This window comes from Lissotriton vulgaris, chromosome 10 (genome assembly GCF_964263255.1).
Source record: "Lissotriton vulgaris chromosome 10, aLisVul1.2, whole genome shotgun sequence".
NCBI classification, from domain to species: Eukaryota; Metazoa; Chordata; class Amphibia; order Caudata; family Salamandridae; genus Lissotriton; species Lissotriton vulgaris.
Genome location: NC_141698.1, coordinates 35,962,821 through 35,985,699, shown reverse-complemented (window position 1 = coordinate 35,985,699; position 22,879 = coordinate 35,962,821). Strand labels below are relative to the sequence as shown.

General features: G+C 46.6%; 1 protein-coding gene across 2 annotated transcripts in view; it reads left to right on the top strand.

Annotated features, from left to right (window-relative positions):
• The window catches only part of LOC147684443 (uncharacterized), a 152,133-nt gene that overhangs the window by 91,607 nt on the left and 37,647 nt on the right, over positions 1 to 22,879 (top strand). For both annotated transcript variants that reach the window (XM_086940373.1, XM_086940372.1), the window contains exons 4-5: positions 4,243 to 4,374; positions 11,187 to 11,450. In XM_086940373.1, the coding sequence (XP_086796499.1) occupies positions 4,243 to 4,374; positions 11,187 to 11,450 (396 nt within the window). The remainder of the gene's footprint in view (positions 1 to 4,242; positions 4,375 to 11,186; positions 11,451 to 22,879) is intronic.

Genomic DNA, 22,879 nt, shown 5'->3' with positions numbered 1-22,879 from the left:
GAAGCTAGCAAATGAAAGTGACAATGAAGCCTACCAATGGTAAGTCATGGGCGGCCTATAAGTCCAGTGAATTTAACAAAAGGTCTGACGAGAGACAGCGCACGCGCTCTCTTAGGCAAAACCTGAAGAGTAAGATTAGAGTGAGCTTTGGGCCGTCCTCCTGAGCGGATTGGCTTTCATGTGTATTTATGTGCTATTTGTATAGTGCACACCCAGCCTGATGCAGTGGAGTGCTATGCAGGGCCAAAGGCAAGCATATAGTCAAGAAGGAATTTAAGGGGTTGCCGATTTATGGTATGTTAACTCACCATAATGTAGTGTTTTTAAGCGTTGTATTTTCAACTCTTTCATGAATTGGAGCAGGGTTGTGACACTCCTGATGGATACGGGGATGTTGTTCCAGTTCCAGATCTAGGTGTGTTTTTCATGGTTTGCCGTTGCTTTGATGGGCTGTGCATAAAGACCATGGCATTTCCTGGATGGACACGTTGTCCCATTTGTGTTCCCATTAATTTTAGTGAAGGGACACATGTAGTCCTTTTGTTAAACTGCGCACAGAACGCAGTTAGGGGCAGATTTACAATGGAAGTGACTCAGTGCATTCCGCAAGCCATTTGGCGGCGCTGCACTGAGTGACTTTCAAAGCACAGGGATGAAACATATTTACAACAATATGTCGTATCTCTGTGCTCTCCCCCGGCGCTGGCGCACAAACTGCAGCCAAGCGCCGGCGCAGGCACCCTTGCACCACGGTGCAAGGATGCCCGTGTCATGGGGAGATTGTTTTTGTGCAGGAAGGGGCACCTTCCTGCACAAAAACAATCACTATAGGCATGTTCCTCTTTCAATGTGTGCTGTAGAATGCAGCACGCATTGAAAGAGGAAAGAACAAGGAGAAATGAATACATTTCTCCTCGCTGTGCCTCCCTACGCCTCTCCTGGGGATGCGTAGCATTCATACGCATTTCCAAATTTATGATTCCTTGTAAATCTGGAAATGTGTCTGGTTCCATGGGTGTTGCGTGGGAACACCTACAGCAACTCCCATAAAACACCCCTTTCACGCAAAGTGCTGCGTGTGAAGGGGCCATATTTACAAGGACAGGAAAAGTCATGCATGGTGGCTTTTACTGTCCTTGTAAATATGGAGCAGTAACATGCGCTACCAGTACGTCACAAAAAGTGACGTACTCGTGGCGGAGGGGGCTCGTAAATCTGCCCCTTAGCACCTTGTGATTGAGTGCCACTGTTTGTTCGTTGATGCATTTACTTTGCTGAGACAACAATATTTTTTATTACTGATTTATGGCTTTTTTGAATAGGAAGTAAAGGCTGTTTGGATGCCTTGGAGTGCCATAAAGATACAGTGTTATCCACTAATTCCCCTTGCACATTCATTTTTTATTCACCAAGTAAAGACCTGCGTGCATGCAATCTTTCTTAAAGATGCAATGAAAATACAGGCTGGTTGTCAAAGGTATCCGCACTTTTCTGAGTGTGCCTTTCAAGTTCACCACAAACTTCAGTTCCTGACTCCTCGTCATGACTCTCTTGTTTGAGGGTACAGCTTTAACCATGGAGATCTGTCTGGTAAGATCTCATGTCACTACTATTCACTACACAAGTAGTCCGTTTTTAACCATTAACTTATTTGCCACACCGTAACCTACTACACCTACCCTGCCTGCCCCTACTCACCCAACATATCCTACCTCTCCTCACTTATTCTTCCATGCCCTACCCAACTGTACATATCATCTCCCACCCTCCCCTTGATTTCTTACACTACTCATCCCTACCCTGCTTTACGTACCCTTCATAGGTTACCATGCCCGAGTTACCCTCCACAGCTCTATTCACCATATTCTACCATACCTTTCCTACCCTACATTCCTTACTTAGACCGACCCAACATACCATGCCGTCCCTTCCCGATCATATCCACCGACTCCTATTCTACTCTACACATCCTACCAAACCCTATCCTACCCTATCTAGTCAACCTTAACCCCTCCCATGCTCGTTTCGGAACCGTTCCGTCACGAGCCTCGGGTAGGCTGTGCTGCTGACGTAACGGTTCCGTCACGGCCCGCTCGCCGCGCCTGCACAGCGCGAATTCCGCGCCTGCGCTGACGTTCTGAAGAGCGGGCGGGGCCGTGACGGAACCGTTCCGTCACGAGCCTCGGGTGGGCTGTGCTGGTGACAGAACGGTTCCGTCACGGCCCGCTCGCCGCGCCTGCACCGCGCGAATTCCGCGCCTGCGCTGACGTTCTGAAGAGCGGGCGGGGCCGTGACAGAACCGTTCCGTCACAAGCACAGCTCACCCACGGGCCGCGACGGAGCGGTTCCGTCACGAGAATGGGACCGCCGCGCGGCCCCACCCCCCCCTTAGCGCTAGCCGCAGCAGCGAAGGGGTTAAACTACCCAACCCTACATTATTTGTCCCACTCTACCTACCCATACTTTACACTACATTCCCTACCATACCAAACCTATCCTGTCCTTCCCAATGTAACTACAACTACCCTACCTAATCTACCCTACTCACTCAATCCTACATACCAATATCTACCCTAACTTACACCCCCTGCTCTATCCTTTCTTATCCACCAGAACCTACCCAACCCTTGCCAGCTCTACAGTACATATGCTGCCCTACAAAACCTACGCACCTGTACCCTACCCTCTCAACCCAGCTCTACCGTAATACCCTGCCCTACAGAACGTACGCACCTGTCCCCTACCCACTCTACCCAGCTCTACCTTACATACCCTGCCCGCTCTAAACGAATCCAACACTCCCTAAGCCAGACCACTGTACCCGCCATCCATCCATTTGTAAACCTGGGAGTGTGTCAGATTCTTAACTTCCCCCGGGAGTCGTACAAGTAGCGTAACGAGGAGAAATACTTTTATTTCTCCTATTTTTTCCCTCCTTCTGTGTGTTGTGTTCTGCAGCGTACATAGAAGGAGGAAAACGCCACCAATGAGTGTATTTGTGCAGGAAGGCGCCGCGCTGCATCGCTATCTTGTAAATGTGCCCCACAGTTGGATAATAAGTCCTGCACAAATACTATTACCAGGCAAAGGAACACTACAAATGCCGCAGTATCCAAGCCGCATCAGCCAAGGTTCACTGGTGGCATCATGTGCCTAGGACAGGCAGCCACAGGCACGCTGCAGGCGCAGCACTATCTACATTGTGATAGTGTAGTCAGAAGTACAGACTGTAAGAACTGAACTATTTTCATGATGTCCTTAGTGCAGGCAGGCACACATACAGGAAGGAGTGCTTTGCCTAACAGTCCCCTCCCTTACCTGACATTTTCCATGTCAAGACTACCTGTTTAGTAACTTAGGGCCAGATTTATATGTTGGAGCAGAGGGAACTCTGCAGAAGGGCGGCAGAGTTCCCTCTCCACCATCACAGTGTTCTGCACACCCCATTTTAGAATCGGCGGGCCTTACATTTGGGAATGGTGGCGCCTACTTCATTTTTGCCATGGCCAAACTTCTCTGATGGTCCAGTTGGAGAATAAGCTATATGACCGTCTGTCCAGTTAGGGTGGGTGGACATATAGCCATTTTTCTTTTGCTGTCCGTCACTACTAGGCAAATCCTGTTGGTGAGGGACAGTAAAAAAGAAATAATGCCTTATCTTTTGTTTTTACAAATAAAAAAGAAAACTATTTGGTGCAAGGATCCGTCATTTTGTAGGAGCCCTGCAGCAAACAGCAAAATGCATTGATAGGAACTGGCGTGATGGAGGTTCCTGCCAGTGCCTTGAGTCCCTCAGGGGTGAGTAGCGCGCTTTATAAACCCCTGATTGATTGATTGAATGATTGAATGCGTTATAAATGACCGCCAGGCTCGCAGTCATGTATAAATCTGGCGATAGCGACCTCTGCCAGGGAGATGGAGGAATTTACTCTGTTGCCCTGTCGGAGCAACAGCCCAACCACCAAACTATAGATCAGGCTCTTAGTTTACTTCCCATGAGTGCCTCATTCTTCCTCTTAGCGTTAGATTGTCTAAGTGAGCCAATGCTGCTTCTAACCAGACCCAAATAATGTATTGTATTTATGAACCAAACGCTACGGTCTTTCCCTATACATGAAGAGCGGCAAGAAAAGGGAAGGTAATTTCAGGAATGAAAAGCTTCCTAAATCTCTGCATAGGGTTTTCTGCATCCAGCAATATCCCACCAAATGTTGTTTTGTTTCTATTTTTTTTATATTTCAGGACCCTGCAACACGTATGAAGGCGGTGACCGCTGGTCCGACAGCCAGAAGTCCATGGCGAGCGAGGACTGCAACACCAGTGAGAATACAGCTCTGATTCCACAGCCAAGCCCAGGAGAGAGAACTGGCATAGGTAATTGGGCAGGCTACCTATGAACTAATCTGCCCTGGGCATTTCTCAGCTGGCCTTTAGAATCTGTGTTGGATTCTACTAAGCCTGATGTGGCTAGGATTTCTTATGACATTTTGCCACCCTAATTGCATTCATTGTTTGTGACGTCCATCTAGTGCCCCTTACCCTGTGTGGCTACCTTGCATTGCCTAACCATACCTAAAAGTAATACACATTCCAAATTTGACTAGAAAAGTATTTACCAAGCTTTGTGGTCTTTGGTCTTCTATGATCTGGCTACACTTGTGTCCGACATGGGGTCCAGCGCCTGGGAGTCTACAGATAACAGGACAATAAAACCCCAGTTATTGGTCCAGTTAGAAGATGCAGTGCTCCAATTAGAGTTGAATTGAGCTTTGACAGATGGACGCTTCTACACTTGAATATGAATATAAAAAAATGCAGACCGGCTGTTGACAGGGCCTTCGAGTTGGATCCTGAAACCCTCACGACAGACATTGCTTTGCCATTTCTCTGTTAGTAATTATATTCCACCAGCCTGCTGATTTTCTATATTCAAGATAGGCTTGCCTCCCAACTAACTTTCAGAAGGCTGCTCTTGCAACTGTCCTGATGAAGAACCCCCCCAAATATTTCTTGAGGGGTCGAAACATTGACTGTATTGTTTTGGATTAATGGCTAATTAAGCATAAAACACATTTAAAAAAAAGTTATGTTGGTTATTAATTGACTCAATTACTCTAATCAAATCAAATCGAAAACAAGCTTTATTCGGAATATAAAAATATATCCATAAAAACATTCTACAAAAAGGAAAAGAAAACGGAGCAACAAAAGAGACATCACAGAATTTTGACAATCATACAATTAAAATGCTCAAAACTAGATTTCTCATAAAAACAATTCACCCTAATTGGGTCAATTTAAAGACGCGTTTCCACATGTTTAAAAATTACAGTGTGCTAATCAAACTTGCATGTCATCACATGGACAATAAAATAATATGCATACAATTACTCAATTTCATAATTTAAAATTTCTAGATGTAAAAGTTCCTTTCTTCGCTTAATGGCCAACTGAATAAAAACAATAACTGCGTTACATATGGAAACATTTTCTAAATTACAGATCTGATAAAAAGTGCTCTTATAAGAATACAGTCTGTTAGCGATAAAAAGAGGGCGTAAAATTAATTTCCTAATATCCCTATAAAAGTTACAAAACAATTAAAAGTGCAGACTGCTTTGGGGGGATTTGCCATCACACGGGCACTTAGGTAATTTTGCGCTCCACTTACCCATCTTAGGGAATGCTATCTGATAGGGGAGCGTACTCAACCTTAATCTTGTTAGATAAAATCTATGTTGAGTGTTCCTAATAAATATAAGATATGGTTGGGTGACCAGGGAGAATGGTCCTTCACAATAGGTTTTGACACATGGTTTTAAACTCATGGTAGCTTTTCTCGTTTTTTTCCATAGATTGAAAAAATCTCCTTTTTAAATCCCCCTTACTATAAGTCTGGATACTCACAGGGTCTCTGAAATCGACATCCACATTACACTCAGGTAAAAGGCCAGGGATATATTGTAACCATGGTATTTTCCTTGAGTGGTCCAGGGTAAGACAATCTCGTATTATGTCCTTAGTAAAATGTGTTTCATCCTTGATCCAAATTTGATACCACAGCATAATGGCAGCCATACTGATCAAGTCACTAAGGTATGGTACATCTTTCTCTCTGTGAACGATAAAGGTGGCCGTGGAATTAGGAGCCGATAAAGTCCTTTGTAAGAATGTACTTTCCAACGTTTGTAATGGAGAAGTATCTGCCATACCCCATAGTGCACCGCCATAACCTCCCCCTGTGGTACATTTTACTCCCATATAATTTAAACATTTCTCGTACTGGCTTGTTTCCCAATTTTTGTGAAAATCTAAAAATTGCCTCACTTATCCTAGAAAATTTCAGTTTACGAGAATTTATGTGTGCACTCCATGTACTTTTACAATTAAAAAGCAGCCCCAGATAGGAAAAGGTAGATGACCTTTCAATAGGCACTCCCTCAACGTGGTGAATCAATTACTCATTTTTGATGTTTGGACAGCCTCTTCACCTGGGCACTGCTCTGTCACCATCACCATTTAATGTAGTAACCTGACTAAAGTTACTATTCCTGTTGATATAAATTAATCATATTTAAATCCTTACATGAATACATTTCACGGTTTGGTGGTCACCAGTGGAATTATCTTGCATGTAAGAATATTATATGATCAAATTCATGGATTAAGGTCCAGAGTAATCATTTCAAATGTTAATCTGCACATTTCTTGAGAATGCATTATAGTTATGAATCTTTGCATATGGTGGGAAGCGAGTTGAAGTTTTAGGGAAGTTTGTTGCTAATCTCAAATTTCATTCCGATCTTGCTTCTGGTACCATATTTGTGGTCAAGGAGGGAGCCAACCTTTTAGGGTGGGATGATCAGGGTAATTTAAACATTGTTTTGGATCCTAATCATCCTGACATGGTGATTTCTCGTAGCGAATTTTATAATTCGGCTCCTGTTTCTCCTTCTCACATCATAACTCAACTCTCGGGTGTCAAATGGGAACGTATGTTTCCTGAAGTTTTCAATGGGAAGCTCGGAAAACTTATTGGTTTCCAACACCAGATTGTTCTCAAGAACGATGCTAAAGCTGTTGCGCATAAGGTTCGTAAAGTACCTTCGAGTCTTCGCCCCGAACTCAAAAAAGAATTGGAAAGTTTATGTGCGGCTGGGGTAATTGAGCCTATTGAGGGTTCCGAGTGGCTCGCACCAATTGTTTTAGCTCGGAAATCAGACAATTGTCTGAGAATGTGTGTTGATTTACGTGACCTTAATGCCAACATCTGGGTTGACCGCCAACCCCTCCCTAATATTAATGAATTATTGACCACCTTAGACAGTGCTAGATTCTTTACTTCCCTCGATATTTCTTCTGCGTACCATCAGATTGAGCTTAGTAAAGAATCTAGGCATTTGACCTCCTTTGTTACTCCTGAAGGCGCTTATCGCTACATTCGGATGACCTTCAGCCTTGCATCAGCTTCGGCTGTTTTCCAACGTTTAATGAAAAACTTATTTAACCCCTTCGATGCTCATGACGGAACGGTTCCGTCATGAGGCACAGTGGAGCTGTGCTGATGACAGAACCGTTCCGTCATGACCACACCCATTATCATTGTCCCTCAGCACCGGAGGGGAATATGTCCAGCAGCAATGTGGTTAAGGATATTCCTGGGGTTGTATTCTTTCAGGATGACATTCTCATACATGGGAAGACTGAACTTCAACATGATGAGAGGGTCAAACATGTTTTGAGCATAATCAAATCTAGTGGTTTAACATTGAGGGCTGACAAATGTAAGTTCTTGCAGGATGGCGTTGATTATTTAGGTCACCACATTTCTCACAAAGGTATTGAACCCAAATTTAAGATTATGGATGCAATTCAAAACGCACCCATGCCCATGAATAGGGATCAGCGTTGGTCATTTTTGGGGTTAGTGGAATATTATTCCAAATTTGTCAACAACTTTTCCACTAAAACTGCTTCTATGCGCAATTTGTTAAAAAAAAAAGTCAAATTTGTATGGGATGATGATTGTCAGAATAATTTTGTGTCGATTAAGAATGAAATTGTACAAGCCAGTCCGCTTAAATTGTTCAATATTAATGACATGCATTATTTCAACCGATGCTAGCAATGTGGGCCTAGGAGTCGTTCTTCTTCAAAGAAGAAGTGATGGTCGTGAAGAAACTATTGCTTTCGCTTCTAGGACACTGAGGGGTGCTGAAGGCACCTATTCAACTATTGAAAATGAGGCTTTAGGTTTGTGGTAGGGTGTGCAGCACTTCAAGAACTTTTTATGGAGAAATGAATTCATACTGAGAACCGATCACAAACCGTTAGTTGACTTATTCACTACTAAAGGGGGTGGTAGAGCTACACCGCGAGTTGCCAAATGGCAGTTCAGATTGCAAGAATTCCGCTATTGACTTGAGTATGTGCCTGGTGTTAAAAATCATGTTGCTGATTGTTTGTCTAGATTGCCCCTTTGTTCTGAGAATTACGTTTTTGAGTGTGATGATTTGGAGATGGTGTGTGCTGTGTGTTCTTTACATGACACTGTTGGTTGTGCTCTTTCTGAGCAAGAGTGGTTGGATGGAGTAACTGGTGATAACGTGATTTTGAAGGCAATTGACTGTTTATCAAGTGGGTGGCCGTTTGATAAGGATTGTCCTCCTGAATTGGTTCCTTTTAAAAGGATCAAAGATGAGTTGTCCGTTGTAGATAGCATATTGAGTAGAGGTGGTTTACTCGTGGTTCCTTTATCCATTCGGAACAGAATTCTTGATCTGGCTCATGAAGGCCATCCTGGCATTCGTGCTATGAAGTGTAGGGTTAGACAAGACTTTTGGTGGCCAGCATTGGATAAAGATGTTGAACATTTTGTGCGTGATTGTTATACATGTGTCACAAGTGATAAGTCTCAAGTGACAAGACCTTCTCCTGTTGAACCTATTGTGGTAAAGAATTTACCTTGGTCGAAACTGGCTTTTGACATTGCAGGTCCTTTTGGTCTCATTGGTTGTTCTCCCAAGTATGCCCTTGTTCTTATTGATTACATGTCTAAGTGGCCTGAGGTGAGGTTTGTGGATAATGCCAACTCTTCATCTATCATTGGTTTCTTTCTTGATGTTTTTCTTAGGGAGGGTTTTCCGGAAGAACTGGTCTCTGATAACGGCACTCAGTTGACCTCTTTCGAGATGCAAGGGTTTTTTAAGGATGCGGGTATTAAGCATGTTTGTACGTCACTTTATCACCCACGTAGCAATGGTTTAGTTGAGCGCTTCAACCGAGTTGTCAAGGAACAGGTGCAACTTGCTTTGGTGAATGGTTTGCATTGGCGTAAAGCTCTTTTTGATATGTTGTGGGCCGTGAGGACTACTCCTCATATTAGTACTGGTGTTGCTCCATTCACTTTGCTTCGGGGAAGGGTGGCTGGTTCCAAATTAAATAAAGAGTGGATGTCTAGAAGAATGGTTGATTCGGGTAAATTGTCTGGTGTAACGGATGTCAGAGCTGCTGTACAAGCAAAGTATGATACCAGGCCTGGTGCAAGTTATCCCCTGGTTGTTAAAGTGGGTGATTGGGTGAGGTTCAAGAAACCTGGCTTTCTCTGCAAAGGTAAATCTCGGTTTTCGTCCCCTAAAAAAGTGTCTGAGGTGAAGGAGCGAGTAGTGGTACTGATGGATGGTAGAGTGTGGAACAAGTCTTGTATTTCCATTGTTCCTATGTCTATGGTTGACGAGGTCAACAGAAGATTGGGTACACATTCCCCTTCCGTTGAAGTGTCCTCTGAAGTTGGTGGGAGGGATGATGTGGTTCCTTCTGAGCGTTCTACTTCTGTCCGTGTGCCATCCAGGCCTTCCAGGACTAAGCGCTTACCTGTCAAATTTCATGATTATAAGATGCAGTAGTTGTGGTTTTGACCATTTTGTCATTCTTGTAGCAATTGTTCTTTCTGGTTATGTTCTCTTGCTAATGTTGTGGTTATGCTTCTTTTCTCGTTCTCTTCTTTATCCATCTTGTTCCTCATTTTTCTTTCTTCCTTTCTTCCTTGCTGTTCTCTATTCTTTTCTCTCATTCTTTCTGTTTCGTCTTTCTATTGAAAGAGAGGAGATGTGTTGGGTTCTGGTTCATTAGATCTGGGAACCTTGGGGTTTGAGTGTTCCCTGCGTGGAACATACTGTGGGGAATGTTCTTTCTTTGGCAGTTGCTGCCGGGGAGTCCCTGTGTCTGGTAGGAATAAAGTATCCTCCTACTTACCTTCTGTGTGGAGCCCTACTTCTTTTCAGAAGTTTAGATTGGGAGTGAAGAGCAAGCCTTCTGGGCTTCTGCAGGAGGCTAAACTGATGACTGCAAGACTGCGGGCCAGGCTTTCCTTGTTGAAAAGAATGTACACTGATGGCAGCTCTGAGACACCCACGGTCACTTCCAGAGCAAGCAGTTTCAGAAATCAATGCAAACTTGTATGTTGCTGTTTGGGCGCCATCCCTCCCCTGACAACATGGCCTTTTTAAACACTTTGTTGCAATTTTGCTCTCTCTTGTGGCCATTTGTGGCTCTGGTGACTTTAATGTAGCACCAAGTATTGTTTATTTTTAGGTTGAGCCTGGGCAGCGCATGCGCTGCTCTGCGAGGCATGCTGTATTCGGTATATGGGCTATTGGGGACGTTGGACACGGCCACTGCTTCTGGTTGGTTAGTTGGGCTGCTTTCTAAAACACTTTTTCTCTGGTTGGTTAATATTGTGCATCTGTCCCACCTTTCAGTGCTTGGTTCCATCCCAACGGACATCTCCAATTGATTCTTTTGGTTGGCCAGCTCTGGCCATCTCTTGACTCCTCACTGACACACCCTCCCTCCCCTTCTCATCACCCGCAAATGCAGCGTCCATTCATGTCATTATCTGGAGGGGGAATATTTTGTTCCTTTTCTGCAGGCCACTGGCCTGCTGAAGAACATCATGGGATACCGGAAGTACGACCAAGATTAAACAAGCATTTGCAATGCAATAGGTTTCGCATTACTATAAGTTTGACCTCTTTACTAATGCACCACCAATAGTTCAAACTTTTAGTAATGTGAGACCGATTACATTGCAAATGCTTGTTGTAATTCTGTGGTGCCATCCCACTGAAGCTCTGAGTGGTGCACATCTGTAGGAGCTCATCCCCTTCAACCTTCTTCTCTTGCAGACTCCTCCCTACCTCAGGAAGCAAGCCCTGCTGTCATCACCCCCCCGTGCTGCAGCAAAGATGTGTCCCCACCATACAGCAGCGGTAAAGAGAAAGGCGGTGGGAGCCAGCCCGTCTGCCAGCCGCCCAGGCCCACAGCAGCCCGCATACTGCCACCGAAGGTGCGGATCGGCTCCAGCTCGTCTGTCTGTACCAAGAGCAGCAAGAAGAGCCAGAGCAGCTACAAGTCAGCGGCGTCCCAGATCCAGGAAGTGGCAGGCGATGGTGAGTTCCCCAGGCTCTTTTTCACTCCAAGCCTGTCCTTGGAACTACAGCTGATACCTGTGTAGTGATCTCTCTTAGGTGTTTCTGTTTGTGTTGTTCAGTGGTAGCTGGCATCTACAGGTAGAGATGGGGTGGTCGCGTGTGCGATTATTAATATTAAATATAAAACTAATGTGAACCGACGTCCTCCGCTCCGGACCTCTTCTGAGGAACTGGATGCTGCAGTGCAGGAACCAATCCTCGCGCTGCTCTCTTGCTGTAAGAGCAGCTCCCTGATTGGAGGGAGTGGCCTCACTCGGCGCTCCCCAGCTCCCTGGAGGCCTGCACTTACTCTAACACAGCTGTCTTAAAACAGCTGGGCTAGAAGTTTCAAATTGCACATATGTGGCTGGCCGTCGCAAGGCTGTCGGCCTAAGGGAATTGCGCACTTTGAGAGGTGCACAAACAGCCCCCCTCCTCCCTGCTGCTGTCATTCAGCAGCGGCCCGCCCCCGTCCTGACGCTCAGTTCTGGACGGGAAGATAAAAAATTACATTGTAATGAAGTACCATTTTATTTTTTATCTTTGGGGGTAATTTAAGTGAGGCGACGCTCGTCCGCTCAAACAGAGGAGCCGCCCCCGGTGTTGTTGAAGGAATCACTGCTGAGCTGCTATGGAAAACACTGGAGCTTAGTCCAGTTGAATTGTGGCACTGGTAACTAGCAGTGTCTGCCAGTGTCCATTGGTCTCAGTTGCTATTTTGTTTCACCGAGCTGTTTCTGCTCAGGACACATGTAGGTCAATGCCCTAAAATCCCTGCACTAAAAGTGACTGTAATTAGAAAGCATTTGTAACTGGTCACATGGAATTTCCTCCGGGGCTAATCTTGTATGTTTCTATTTTCTTCTTCTCTTGTTGTTAAAACACAGCCATATTCCTTTTGAAAACAAACAAAATGCATTTTAACAGGACTGGACTAGTAGCAGCACCACCTTTGAGCTTCAAATGAGCAGCCCTCTTGAACAGCATCACTGCAACACCCAATCACTATATCACTGCTTCACTGCCTCACTGCATCACTGCAACACCCAATCACTATATCACTGCCTCACTGCTTCACTGCATCACTGCAACACCCAATCACTATATCACTGCCTCACTGCTTCACTGCATCTCTGCAACACCCAATCACTATATCACTCCCCCACTGCTTCACTGCATCTCTGCAACACCCAATCACTATATCACTCCCCCACTGCTTCACTGCATCACTGTATTACTGCAACACCCAATCACTATATCACTGCCTCACTGCATCACTGCATCTCTGCAACACCCAATCACTATATCACTCCCCCACTGCTTCACTGCATCACTGTATTACTGCAACACCCAATCACTATATCACTGCCTCACTGCATCACTGCAATACCCAATCATTATATCACTGCTTCACTGCAACATTCAATCACAATATCCCTGCTTCACTGCTCCACTGCATTACTGCAACACCTAATCACTATATCACTGCTTCACTGCCTAACTGCATCACTGCATTACTGCAACACCCAATCACTATATCACTGTCTCACTGCTTCACTGCATCACTGCAATACCCAATCACTATATCACTGCTTCACTGCCTCACTGATTCACTGCATCTCTGCAACACCCAATCACTATATCACTCCCCCACTGCTTCACTGCATCACTGTATTACTGCAACACCCAATCACTATATCACTCCCCCACTGCTTCACTGCATCACTGTATTACTGCAACACCCAATCACTATATCACTGCCTCACTGCTTCACTGCATCACTGCAATACCCAATCATTATATCACTGCTTCACTGCAACATTCAATCACCATATCCCTGCTTCACTGCTCCACTGCATTACTGCAACACCCAATCACTATATCACTGCTTCACTGCCTAACTGCATCACTGCATTACTGCAACACCCAATCACTATATCACTGTCTCACTGCTTCACTGCCTAACTGCATCACGGCATTACTGCAACACCCAATCACTATATCACTGCCTCACTGCTTCACTGCATCACTGCAATACCCAATCACTATATCACTGCTTCACTGCCTAACTGCATCACTGCATTACTGCAACACCCAATCACTATATCACGCCTCACTGCTTCACTGCATCACTGCAATACCCAATCACTATATCACTGCTTCACTGCCTAACTGCATCACTGCATTACTGCAACATCCAATCACTATATCACTGCCTCACTGCTTCACTGCATCACCGTATTACTTCAACACCCAATCACTATATCACTGCTTCACTGCATCATTGCAATACCCAATCACTATATCACCGCTTCACTGCCTCACTGCATTACTGCAACACCCAATCACTATATCACTGCTTCACTGCTTCACTGCATCACTGCAAAACCCACTCCCTATATCACTGTCTCACTGCTTCACTGCATTACTGCAGCACCCAATCATTATATCACTACCTCACTGCATTACTGCAACACCCAATCACTATATCACTGCTTCACTGCATCACTACATTACTACAACACCCAATCACGATATCACTGCTTTACTGCTTCACTACATCACTGCATTACTGCAACACCCATTCACTATATCACTACTTCACTGCATCCTTGCATTACTGCAGCACCCAATCACTATATCACTTCCTCACTGCAATACTGCAACACCCAATCACTATATCACTGCTTCACTGCATCACTGCATTACTGCAATACCCAATCACTATATCACTGCTTCACTGCTTCACTGCATTACTGCAACAAATATGCGAAAATCTGTGACCACACGATCGCATCATTCTAGTGGCCCTGAGTATTATCATTTACCACTGGTGGCCCATGGCCTCAGGGAATATTTCTTTTCAATCTGATAACCAAATTACTCTCTGTGTTCTTTGATGAGTGCTTAACCCGTTTACTGTGGCGGACATTCCGCCGCGGTGCGGGCGTTTTACGGAGTGGGCGGGGCTGCGTCATCAAACAGTCGTGCGCAGCACCCAGAAGGTAGTGCTCGCGTCAGCCAACGGCCGTCGCGAGCACGGAACAGGTTAATGAATGCTAATGGTTGCCTGTGGAGGGTTCCAGCAGTAGCTGTGTTTGTCTCAGAGTGAACAGAACACCGGTTCTGGTGGCTCAATGGACCAACGCCTCCACTGCCGGAGCCTGTGTTCGACCTCATGGTCACAGGTTCAAAACCCTGCAGGTCCACTCAGCCTTTCATCCATGTGAGGTCGATAAAATGAGAACCATTGAGTTGGGTAACAAGAAACATCTGTTATTCAGCGCTTAGATACCTCCGGGTGAACGTGCGCTTTACAAATACTTGTGTTATGTAAACACCTTCCTAGGCCGCAGGCGCTCCGCAACAATACTTGACACTCACACACGGTTACTGGTGTGCGCGGGTGTGGTCTCGAGCGACCTCCCGCCCAATAATTTTACCATCAGGCCGCTCCCGGCCCTCATGGTGAATGCAGGTACATTGTATGGTGGAGGCTGGGTGGCACTCCACATCCATGACATGTGGGCACCAGTCCTTCACCCTCAGACTTTGCTCCAGAGCAAGAGAGAGAGGCAGAAATGGGTGGAAGTAGGAGGAGGAGAAAGATAGGAAAACAGTGACAAAGAGAGAACGCAGGGATGAAAAAGAACCTGCAAGAGGGGGATAAGGAGACAAGATGTGGCAGTAACTCTCACTAGCCCTGACAACCTGATGTCTCGATTTCTGCTTGTCAAAAACACACAGCTCATCAGCAGGGCCTGGTGAGAATTCTTAAGGGGCGAGGCGCTGCCTGCCAGCTAAATGCACTCACTGCAGGCTGGGACCTGCCAGAGAAAATCTCAGAAAGCTCGGAATGGGTGGGGCGGGGGAGGGAGGGGCAGGATTGCAACTGTGCACATTCCAGCAATGGCTGAAAGTAAAGCTGGCCTTGCTGAGTAAGGGAGATTAGCTGCTTCCAGCTCTGTGTGTCCTGCAGTCCACACACTGGAATCTGTTCTGCTTCTTGGCCTGTTGTATTTCAGAATTCGAAATTCAAAGTAGATGCACAAATGACTTGATTTGGGAGTGGAAATCCCCTTGTGTAATATTAAACCTCCACAGTGTAATGTTACATGGGAGTAAATGTGTTCCTAGGGTTAAGGAGTGGGTGCTCTATTGTGGCAATAGCAAGAAAACTTGGTGAACACCCGCAAACCTGTGAGTTGGTGAGGTTTCACAAAACTTTACAGGGCACAGTACAACCATGAATACAATTGGAGACGTACTCCTATCAAAGGCAGGAGTAAATCCCTTGCCAGACTGAAAATTGTTAAGAAACACTTCTTGAGTTGGTAGAGTAGGGGAAAGCGTTTCTTGTCCCCCCAAAAATACCCATGGGAAAAGGCAAACGTTACCATGTACAAAGGCAATTTAGCTAAATATTTACACGTGCCACTGCATGCATGTGAGTTCCGCAAGGGACGATGCAACTGTCACAGCTTACAGGAGTACTCTTGGAATTCCGTGAGAATTAAAAAATAAAATTGTATATTTATACCGAAACGTGCATGTAAACATATATGGCAGATGTACAACGTTTTAATGAATGGAGTCCCAAGATTGTGGTATGAACTGTACTCATAGTTAACATCTTGTATTGCCTCTCATGGGAGGGAGGTGTACAGTTCCAGGTGCCACCCCTCTGAGCTGGAGAGTACCAATTGAGGCAGCCCTGCCCAGTGTGGTGATCCGCATCACTGCACTAAAATGCAAAGTCACACATTTATAGCGCCTCCTGAAGCTGTCAAGCCGGAGCGCTGTTAGAATCAGCAGTGAGCAAAGCAGCGGTTGTCGTTTCTGATCTGGCAGCCGCAGAATGTGTGACTGACAGACTCGGACCGCTACAGGCATGGCGACTCGCTGAGCTGTGCTCGTGAGCTCCATTCACCGCGGTATTCACATGACATGATGGCGTCACGGAGACTGCAACAACGTGTCCATGATTTGCCCAGTGCTGGCCTGAGACAGGACTACTTACGATAGGCTGGCCACGCATGGCGTGAGCGGGGGGCAGTTCTATTTCTTAAAGTTTGGCAGCTCGCCGTTGCTCGCACCGCTATCTCTTGCATCGCCAGTATTTGGTGCCTGTATACTCGCATAAAACCGTGCCGCGAATCCGGAGTGCACCACGGCCGATTCCGTAGAGACTTGTGGCGGCTGGCTGCCACTTTCAGGTAATTTTTATTCATCCTAATATATTTACTCTAGAGCATCATCACTTCTGAGCCTGCTCTGCACACTGACTGCTCTCCTCTCTCAGGCTGCGGTTGACGGTGCTGCGGCGGGCTGGACGGCGTTCTGCTCAGCTCTGAGCGTATGATCTGCCTCAAAATCATTTTATTATTTTATGCTGTGAATTCCACAGATGCTACTGCAGCTACATGTCGTCTAAGATGAGCGTGGTGTAGAGTGCTAGTGAATCACTTTATAGTTCAAAAGTATGAATACTTGCAAACATCCAATCACACCTGCCCACCAACAGCACTCAATCGAGAGCAATTGTAGAATCTTTTACATTTGAGCTTTATCCTCTCTACCAAGGGCCTCATTACGGTGAGCCCCGGAAAGCCTCCGCCCACAGGTCGGAGGCTTTCTGGGTCCTAACACGTGTTTCAGTTCAACCGCCGCATTACGATGCAGGCTGTCGAAAGTGAAACCAGCTAATCATTCTGGCAGGATTCCAATGGGCTCGAGGAGCCCGTCAGTCAGTCTGAGGCCAGCCCATAATCCCTATGGGTGGCATTTCCGCCGTAGGGATTAGGATGTTGGTTTCCGACAAGCTTTCCATGTTGAGCTTTCCGACATGGAAAGTCTGTCTGAAAGTGCCATTATGGGCCCCTAGCAGGGCCTCCACAATGTGGACTCCGGTCTGGGGCCGAGGGGGCGCCTATGGTGACCCCCTGTTCATCCCTTCACCATGTGGCAGGCTCCCTGAGGTGCCTGCTACGCGGTGCAGACATGAACAGGTCCTCCCATTTGTCTATGGGAGCTTGTGCTGTGGCCGGTTTAAGGTTACAGGACAAGCTTCCATAGACAAATGGGAGTATGCGACCACACCATATGCGGTCGCATCGTAATGCTGCAGTCGGGACCGCCGACCCGAGTTCAATCCATCGTGATTCCATCGTAATAAGGGCCCAAGTGTGTAGATGAAAGATATTTTTTCACACAGAACTGTTAAATATAAAGTCTCTCTCTCATCAAGTCGTTCATATAATAGGAAGTTGCTAGTGAAATCTTTCCATGAGAATAATACATTTGGAACTACTTAATTCATACGAGCGTAAGAGTTTCATTTTTGAAAAACAAGAGCTGTTTTAATGGTTATATGACACAAAAGCAAATAGGGCCTGATTCACAGAACTAACTTAAGACAAAATCCTAAACTTACTATTTTTGGTATTCACAGAAGTTAGGATTTTGTCTTAAGTTTGTCTTAAGTCTGTCTTATGACAAAATCCTAACTTCTGTGAATACCAAAAGTAGTAAGTTTAGAATTTTGTCTTAAGTTAGTTCTGTGAATCTGGCCCATAGTTCCATAAAAGCAGCATTTTGATAGTTTTCCTTATTGAAGCGAGTTTTATGTTACAAGGCTAACATTCGACGTAGATGTAGAATTGAATTGATATTCAAACATGGCCGAATTCATTGTCTATATGTAGACACGATCCGTATTTGAGTCTGTCTTCCATGTTCATGAGAGGCAAGATCTGTCAGTGTCCCGCTGTTTTTCAAGAGTTCTCTTTGTGCAGGTCGGGGACTATCTAACGTCACAGCCAACAGGGCAGCGCCCATGCACCCCGTGTCTGTTTTAGCCCAGGATATTGTGATTCCACAGACTGGCACCAGCTCGAAGCAGCCCAAGGCAGCAGGCATTTTTACCAGCACTGACAGTAAGTCATAATAAGCCAAAAACCTGCTGGAGAGAGATCGGAGTTTCTTCTATTGGCAGTTTTGAGTTGTCTCACCATATAGTAGTGCAGAGGGTTCACATGCCTGCAGCAAAGAACGTGTACCTTGATATCACCGAACTGTATTTTATGTAGATAGCTCAGTGGGTCATTGCTTTTGCCACAGAGATCCTTTTGTTACTTGTAGTTCAGCCACACCTTCGGCTGAGCAGGGGGGGGAGGGGGTGCTGTGCTTAGACATAACTTATGGGTGTAAAAGCTCCTGCTGGAGAGGTGCTTGTGGGTCCAGCAACAATAACATCTCCGAAGTTAACTGATGATTAATGTTCCTGCTGGAGAGACATCAGAGTTTTGTCTGGGAGCAGATATGACTCACCATAAAGGAGACAGTTGCGGTCCGTGCAGGTAAGAGCGATGGGGGCCGGGTCGGGCGGAGAGGGGGGTGGGGGTTGACCGGCGATGATGAGGGAAAATTAATTATTTTGTTAATTTTGCCTCTTCTTCCTTCATCAAATTCCCCCCATCACCTGGCCCCACCGCTCTTACCTGCACGGGCTGGGACTGAAAGTAGCACAGAGGGTTAAAATGCATGCTGCAAAGTTTTGCACCAGTTTCAAGATTTTTGTAGAGTTTCTCGTTGCTCAAATGAGTGTCATGCGGTAAACAGGAGCTCACAGCATTTCTGTTTTCTGTGTGAAACAGAGAGGCACCAATTGTAACAAGTACATTTATAATGGAAGTGGGCATCCTATAAATGACAAAGCTAGAAGAGCTTCTCATCTCAGCAGAAAATTACCTACTTACATCTTAGGAACAAAAGTTAGAAACTATGTTTTTTTTTAACCTTATTTCATTAACAAACGATTATGTCTAAGACTGAGTGATGGTATAATCTCCTAGTTGCACTTTCTGGGCCTTATTTATGAGTAGTGTTGCATTGCTGCAACACAGCAGCAATACAACACTTCTCAGTGCGCACTCCTTGCGACACCATCGATGCGTCATATTTACTTTATGACGCATCATGTTGCAAGGAATGACAGATACGTCAGTATTATTGATGTATCTGTTGGCACAAAACTGTCTCATTGCTGGAGTTGTGTCAGAAACGTGACGCAACTCCAGCAACGCAGGGGTGAGGGCTATGATTATAGCACTGCGTCACCCTTACGCCAGCTATGAGGCAGGGGTAAGGATTTGACGCAGTGGCGTCCTAGAAGTAATTCACTGAAATCTTATAGATTTCAATGCGCCACTTCTACGAGGCTTTGTTGTGGGGCAACACCCACCCTGCATACATTAAACCTGACGCAGGTATAATGTAGCACAGGGCTTTATTAAGTGACAAATCTGCCTAGATGCGTCACTTCGTAATAATGGATCAACGTGGCTCATTATTTACACCGCCGCAGCATCACAAAAAGTGAGGCAACGGCAGTGTAAAGGTGACACAAGGGCTCATAAATAAGGCCAGCTAAGTTTTAAAATTTGCTTTTTAGGCTAGTGCACGGTCAGGAATGATCAGATCAGTGAGATTATCTTCTAAGCAGTTGTAGTTCCTGCCTGGCCTCGGCTACTGAGAACTGCAGTCACAAAGTCTGTCTCCGGTTAGTGCCCTTCCATTTCTGGTGCTTTGCAGCAGTTTTAAGAATTTCTTGTTGCTCAAATGGGTGTAATTTCTGATATTTATGTTTCCCTCATCTTCATTGCTTGAGTTTGCTTTTGAGAAAGTGTCACTCATAGTCGTTGAAATGTCACTCATAATTACACTGAAATTATGAAAACGTCAAACATAGCAATCTGAAACCTTGGAAGCTATGTGGAGGGGGGGGGGGGGGGAGAGGTGAGTATTGAATATACCCTTATGAGGTGGGATACTAAATGTTTTTAAGCAGAGACATCTAGTAGTCACTCAGTGGACCTGTAGCCATCCTTTTAGTCCATTGGGATCACCGTGGATGCAAGGTCAGAGGTAGCGCGGTATCAGGACCTCGACCTGGTGCCGTAAAGAAACTGTCTTTGTACACAGGAGACCCAAGGGAGCTGTTGGGTAAAAGGATCGAAGGGATTCAGAGGTGGCAACTAGGATTCAATGTAGTCAAGTGAAGTCATGAATTAGGAGCTGAGGCTCGTTTGAGTGGTAGATGAAAGAGAGGGCTGGAGGCCATCATACTCCGGAGAGAACTTGGACATTACCACAAATCGTGGTGCGGCAGTGGGGTGTGGCTACACATGAAGTAAGGAGAGGAGGGCATTCTCACCCCATACATCCTCTCTACACCACCCTGCAGCCTCATCTACACCACATGAAGCCTCCTCTACACCACCCTGAAGCCTCTTCTACACCATCCTGAAGCCTCCTCTACACCACCCTGAAGCCTCCTCTACACCACCCTGAAGCCTCCTCTACACCACCCTGAAGCCTCCTCTACACCACCCGGAAGCCTCTTCTACACCACCCTGAAGCCTCCTCTACACCACCCTGAAGCCTCTTCTACACCACCCTGAAGCCTCCTCTGCACCACCCTGACGCCTCTTCTGCACCACCCTGAAGCCTCTTGTACACCACCCTGAAGCCTTCTCTAAACCACCCTGAAGCCTCCTCTACACCACCCTGAAGCCTATTCTACACCACCCTGAAGCCTCCTCTGCACCACCCTGAAGCCTCTTCTACACCACCCTGAAGCATCTGCTACACCACCCTGAAGCCTCTTCTGCACCACCCTGAAGCCTCTTCTACACCACATGAAGCCTCCTCTGCACCACCCTGGAGCCTCTTCTACACCACCCTGAAGCCTCCTCTACACCACCCTGAAGCCTCTTCTACACCACACTGAAGCCTCTTCTGCACCACCCTGAAGCCTCTTCTACACCACATGAAGCCTCCTCTGCACCGCCCTGAAGCCTCTTCTACACCACCCTGAAGCCTCTTCTACACCACCCTGAAGCCTCCTCTACACCACACTGAAGCCTCTTCTGCACCACCCTGAAGCCTCCTCTACACCACCCTGAAGCCTCCTCTACACCACCCTGAAGCCTCCTCTACACCACCCTGAAGCCTCTTCTACACCACCATGAAGCCTCTTCTACACCACCCTGAAGCCTCTTCTACATCACCCTGAAGCCTCTTGTACATCACCCTGCTGCCTCTTCTACACCACCCTAAAGCCTCTTGTACACCACCCTGCTGCCTCTTCTACACCACCCTGAAGCCTCTTGTACACCACCCTGAAGCCTCCTCTGCACCACCCTGAAGCCTTTTCTATACCACCCTGAAGCCTCTTCTACACCACCCTGAAGCCTCCTATACACCACACTGGAGCCTCCTCTACACCACATGAAGCCTCCTCTGCACCACCCTTCAGCCTCTTCTACATCACCCTGCTGCCTCTTCTACACCACCCTGAAGCCTCTTGTACACCACCCTGGAGCCTCCTCTGCACCACCCTGAAGCCTCTTCTGCACCACCCGGAAGCCTCTTCTACACCACCCTGGAGCCTCCTCTACACCACATGAAGCCTCCTCTACACCACATGAAGCCTCCTCTGCACCACCCTGAAGCCTCTTCTACACCACAGCCTCCTCTGCACCACCCTGAAGCCTCTTCTACACCACAGCCTCCTCTGCACCACCCTGAAGCCTCTTCTATACCACCCGGAAGCCTCTTCTACACCACCCTGGAGCCTCCTATACACCACACTGGAGCCACCTCTACACCACATGAAGCCTCCTCTGCACCACCCTTCAGCCTCTTCTACATCACCCTGCTGCCTCTTCTACACCACCCTGAAGCCTCTTGTACACCACCCTGGAGCCTCCTCTGCACCACCCTGAAGCCTCTTCTGCACCACCCGGAAGCCTCTTCTACACCACCCTGGAGCCTCCTCTACACCACATGAAGCCTCCTCTACACCACATGAAGCCTCCTCTGCACCACCCTGAAGCCTCTTCTACACCACAGCCTCCTCTGCACCACCCTGAAGCCTCTTCTACACCACAGCCTCCTCTGCACCACCCTGAAGCCTCTTCTATACCACCCAGAAGCCTCTTCTACACCACCCTGGAGCCTCCTCTACACCACATGAAGCCTCCTCTACACCACATGAAGCCTCCTCTGCACCACCCTGAAGCCTCTTCTACACCCCAGCCTCCTCTGCACCACCCTGAAGCCTCTTCTACACCACAGCCTCCTCTGCACCACCCTGAAGCCTCTTCTATACCACCGGAAGCCTCTTCTACACCACCCTGGAGCCTCCTCTGCACCACCCTGAAGCCTCCTCTACACCACATGAAGCCTCCTCTGCACCACCCTGAAGCCTCTTCTACACCACAGCCTCCTCTGCACCACCCTGAAGCCTCTTCTACACTACACTGGAGCCTCTTCTACACCACTCTGAAGCCTCTTCCACACCACCCGGAAGCCTCTTCTACACCACCCTGAAGCCCCCTCTGCAC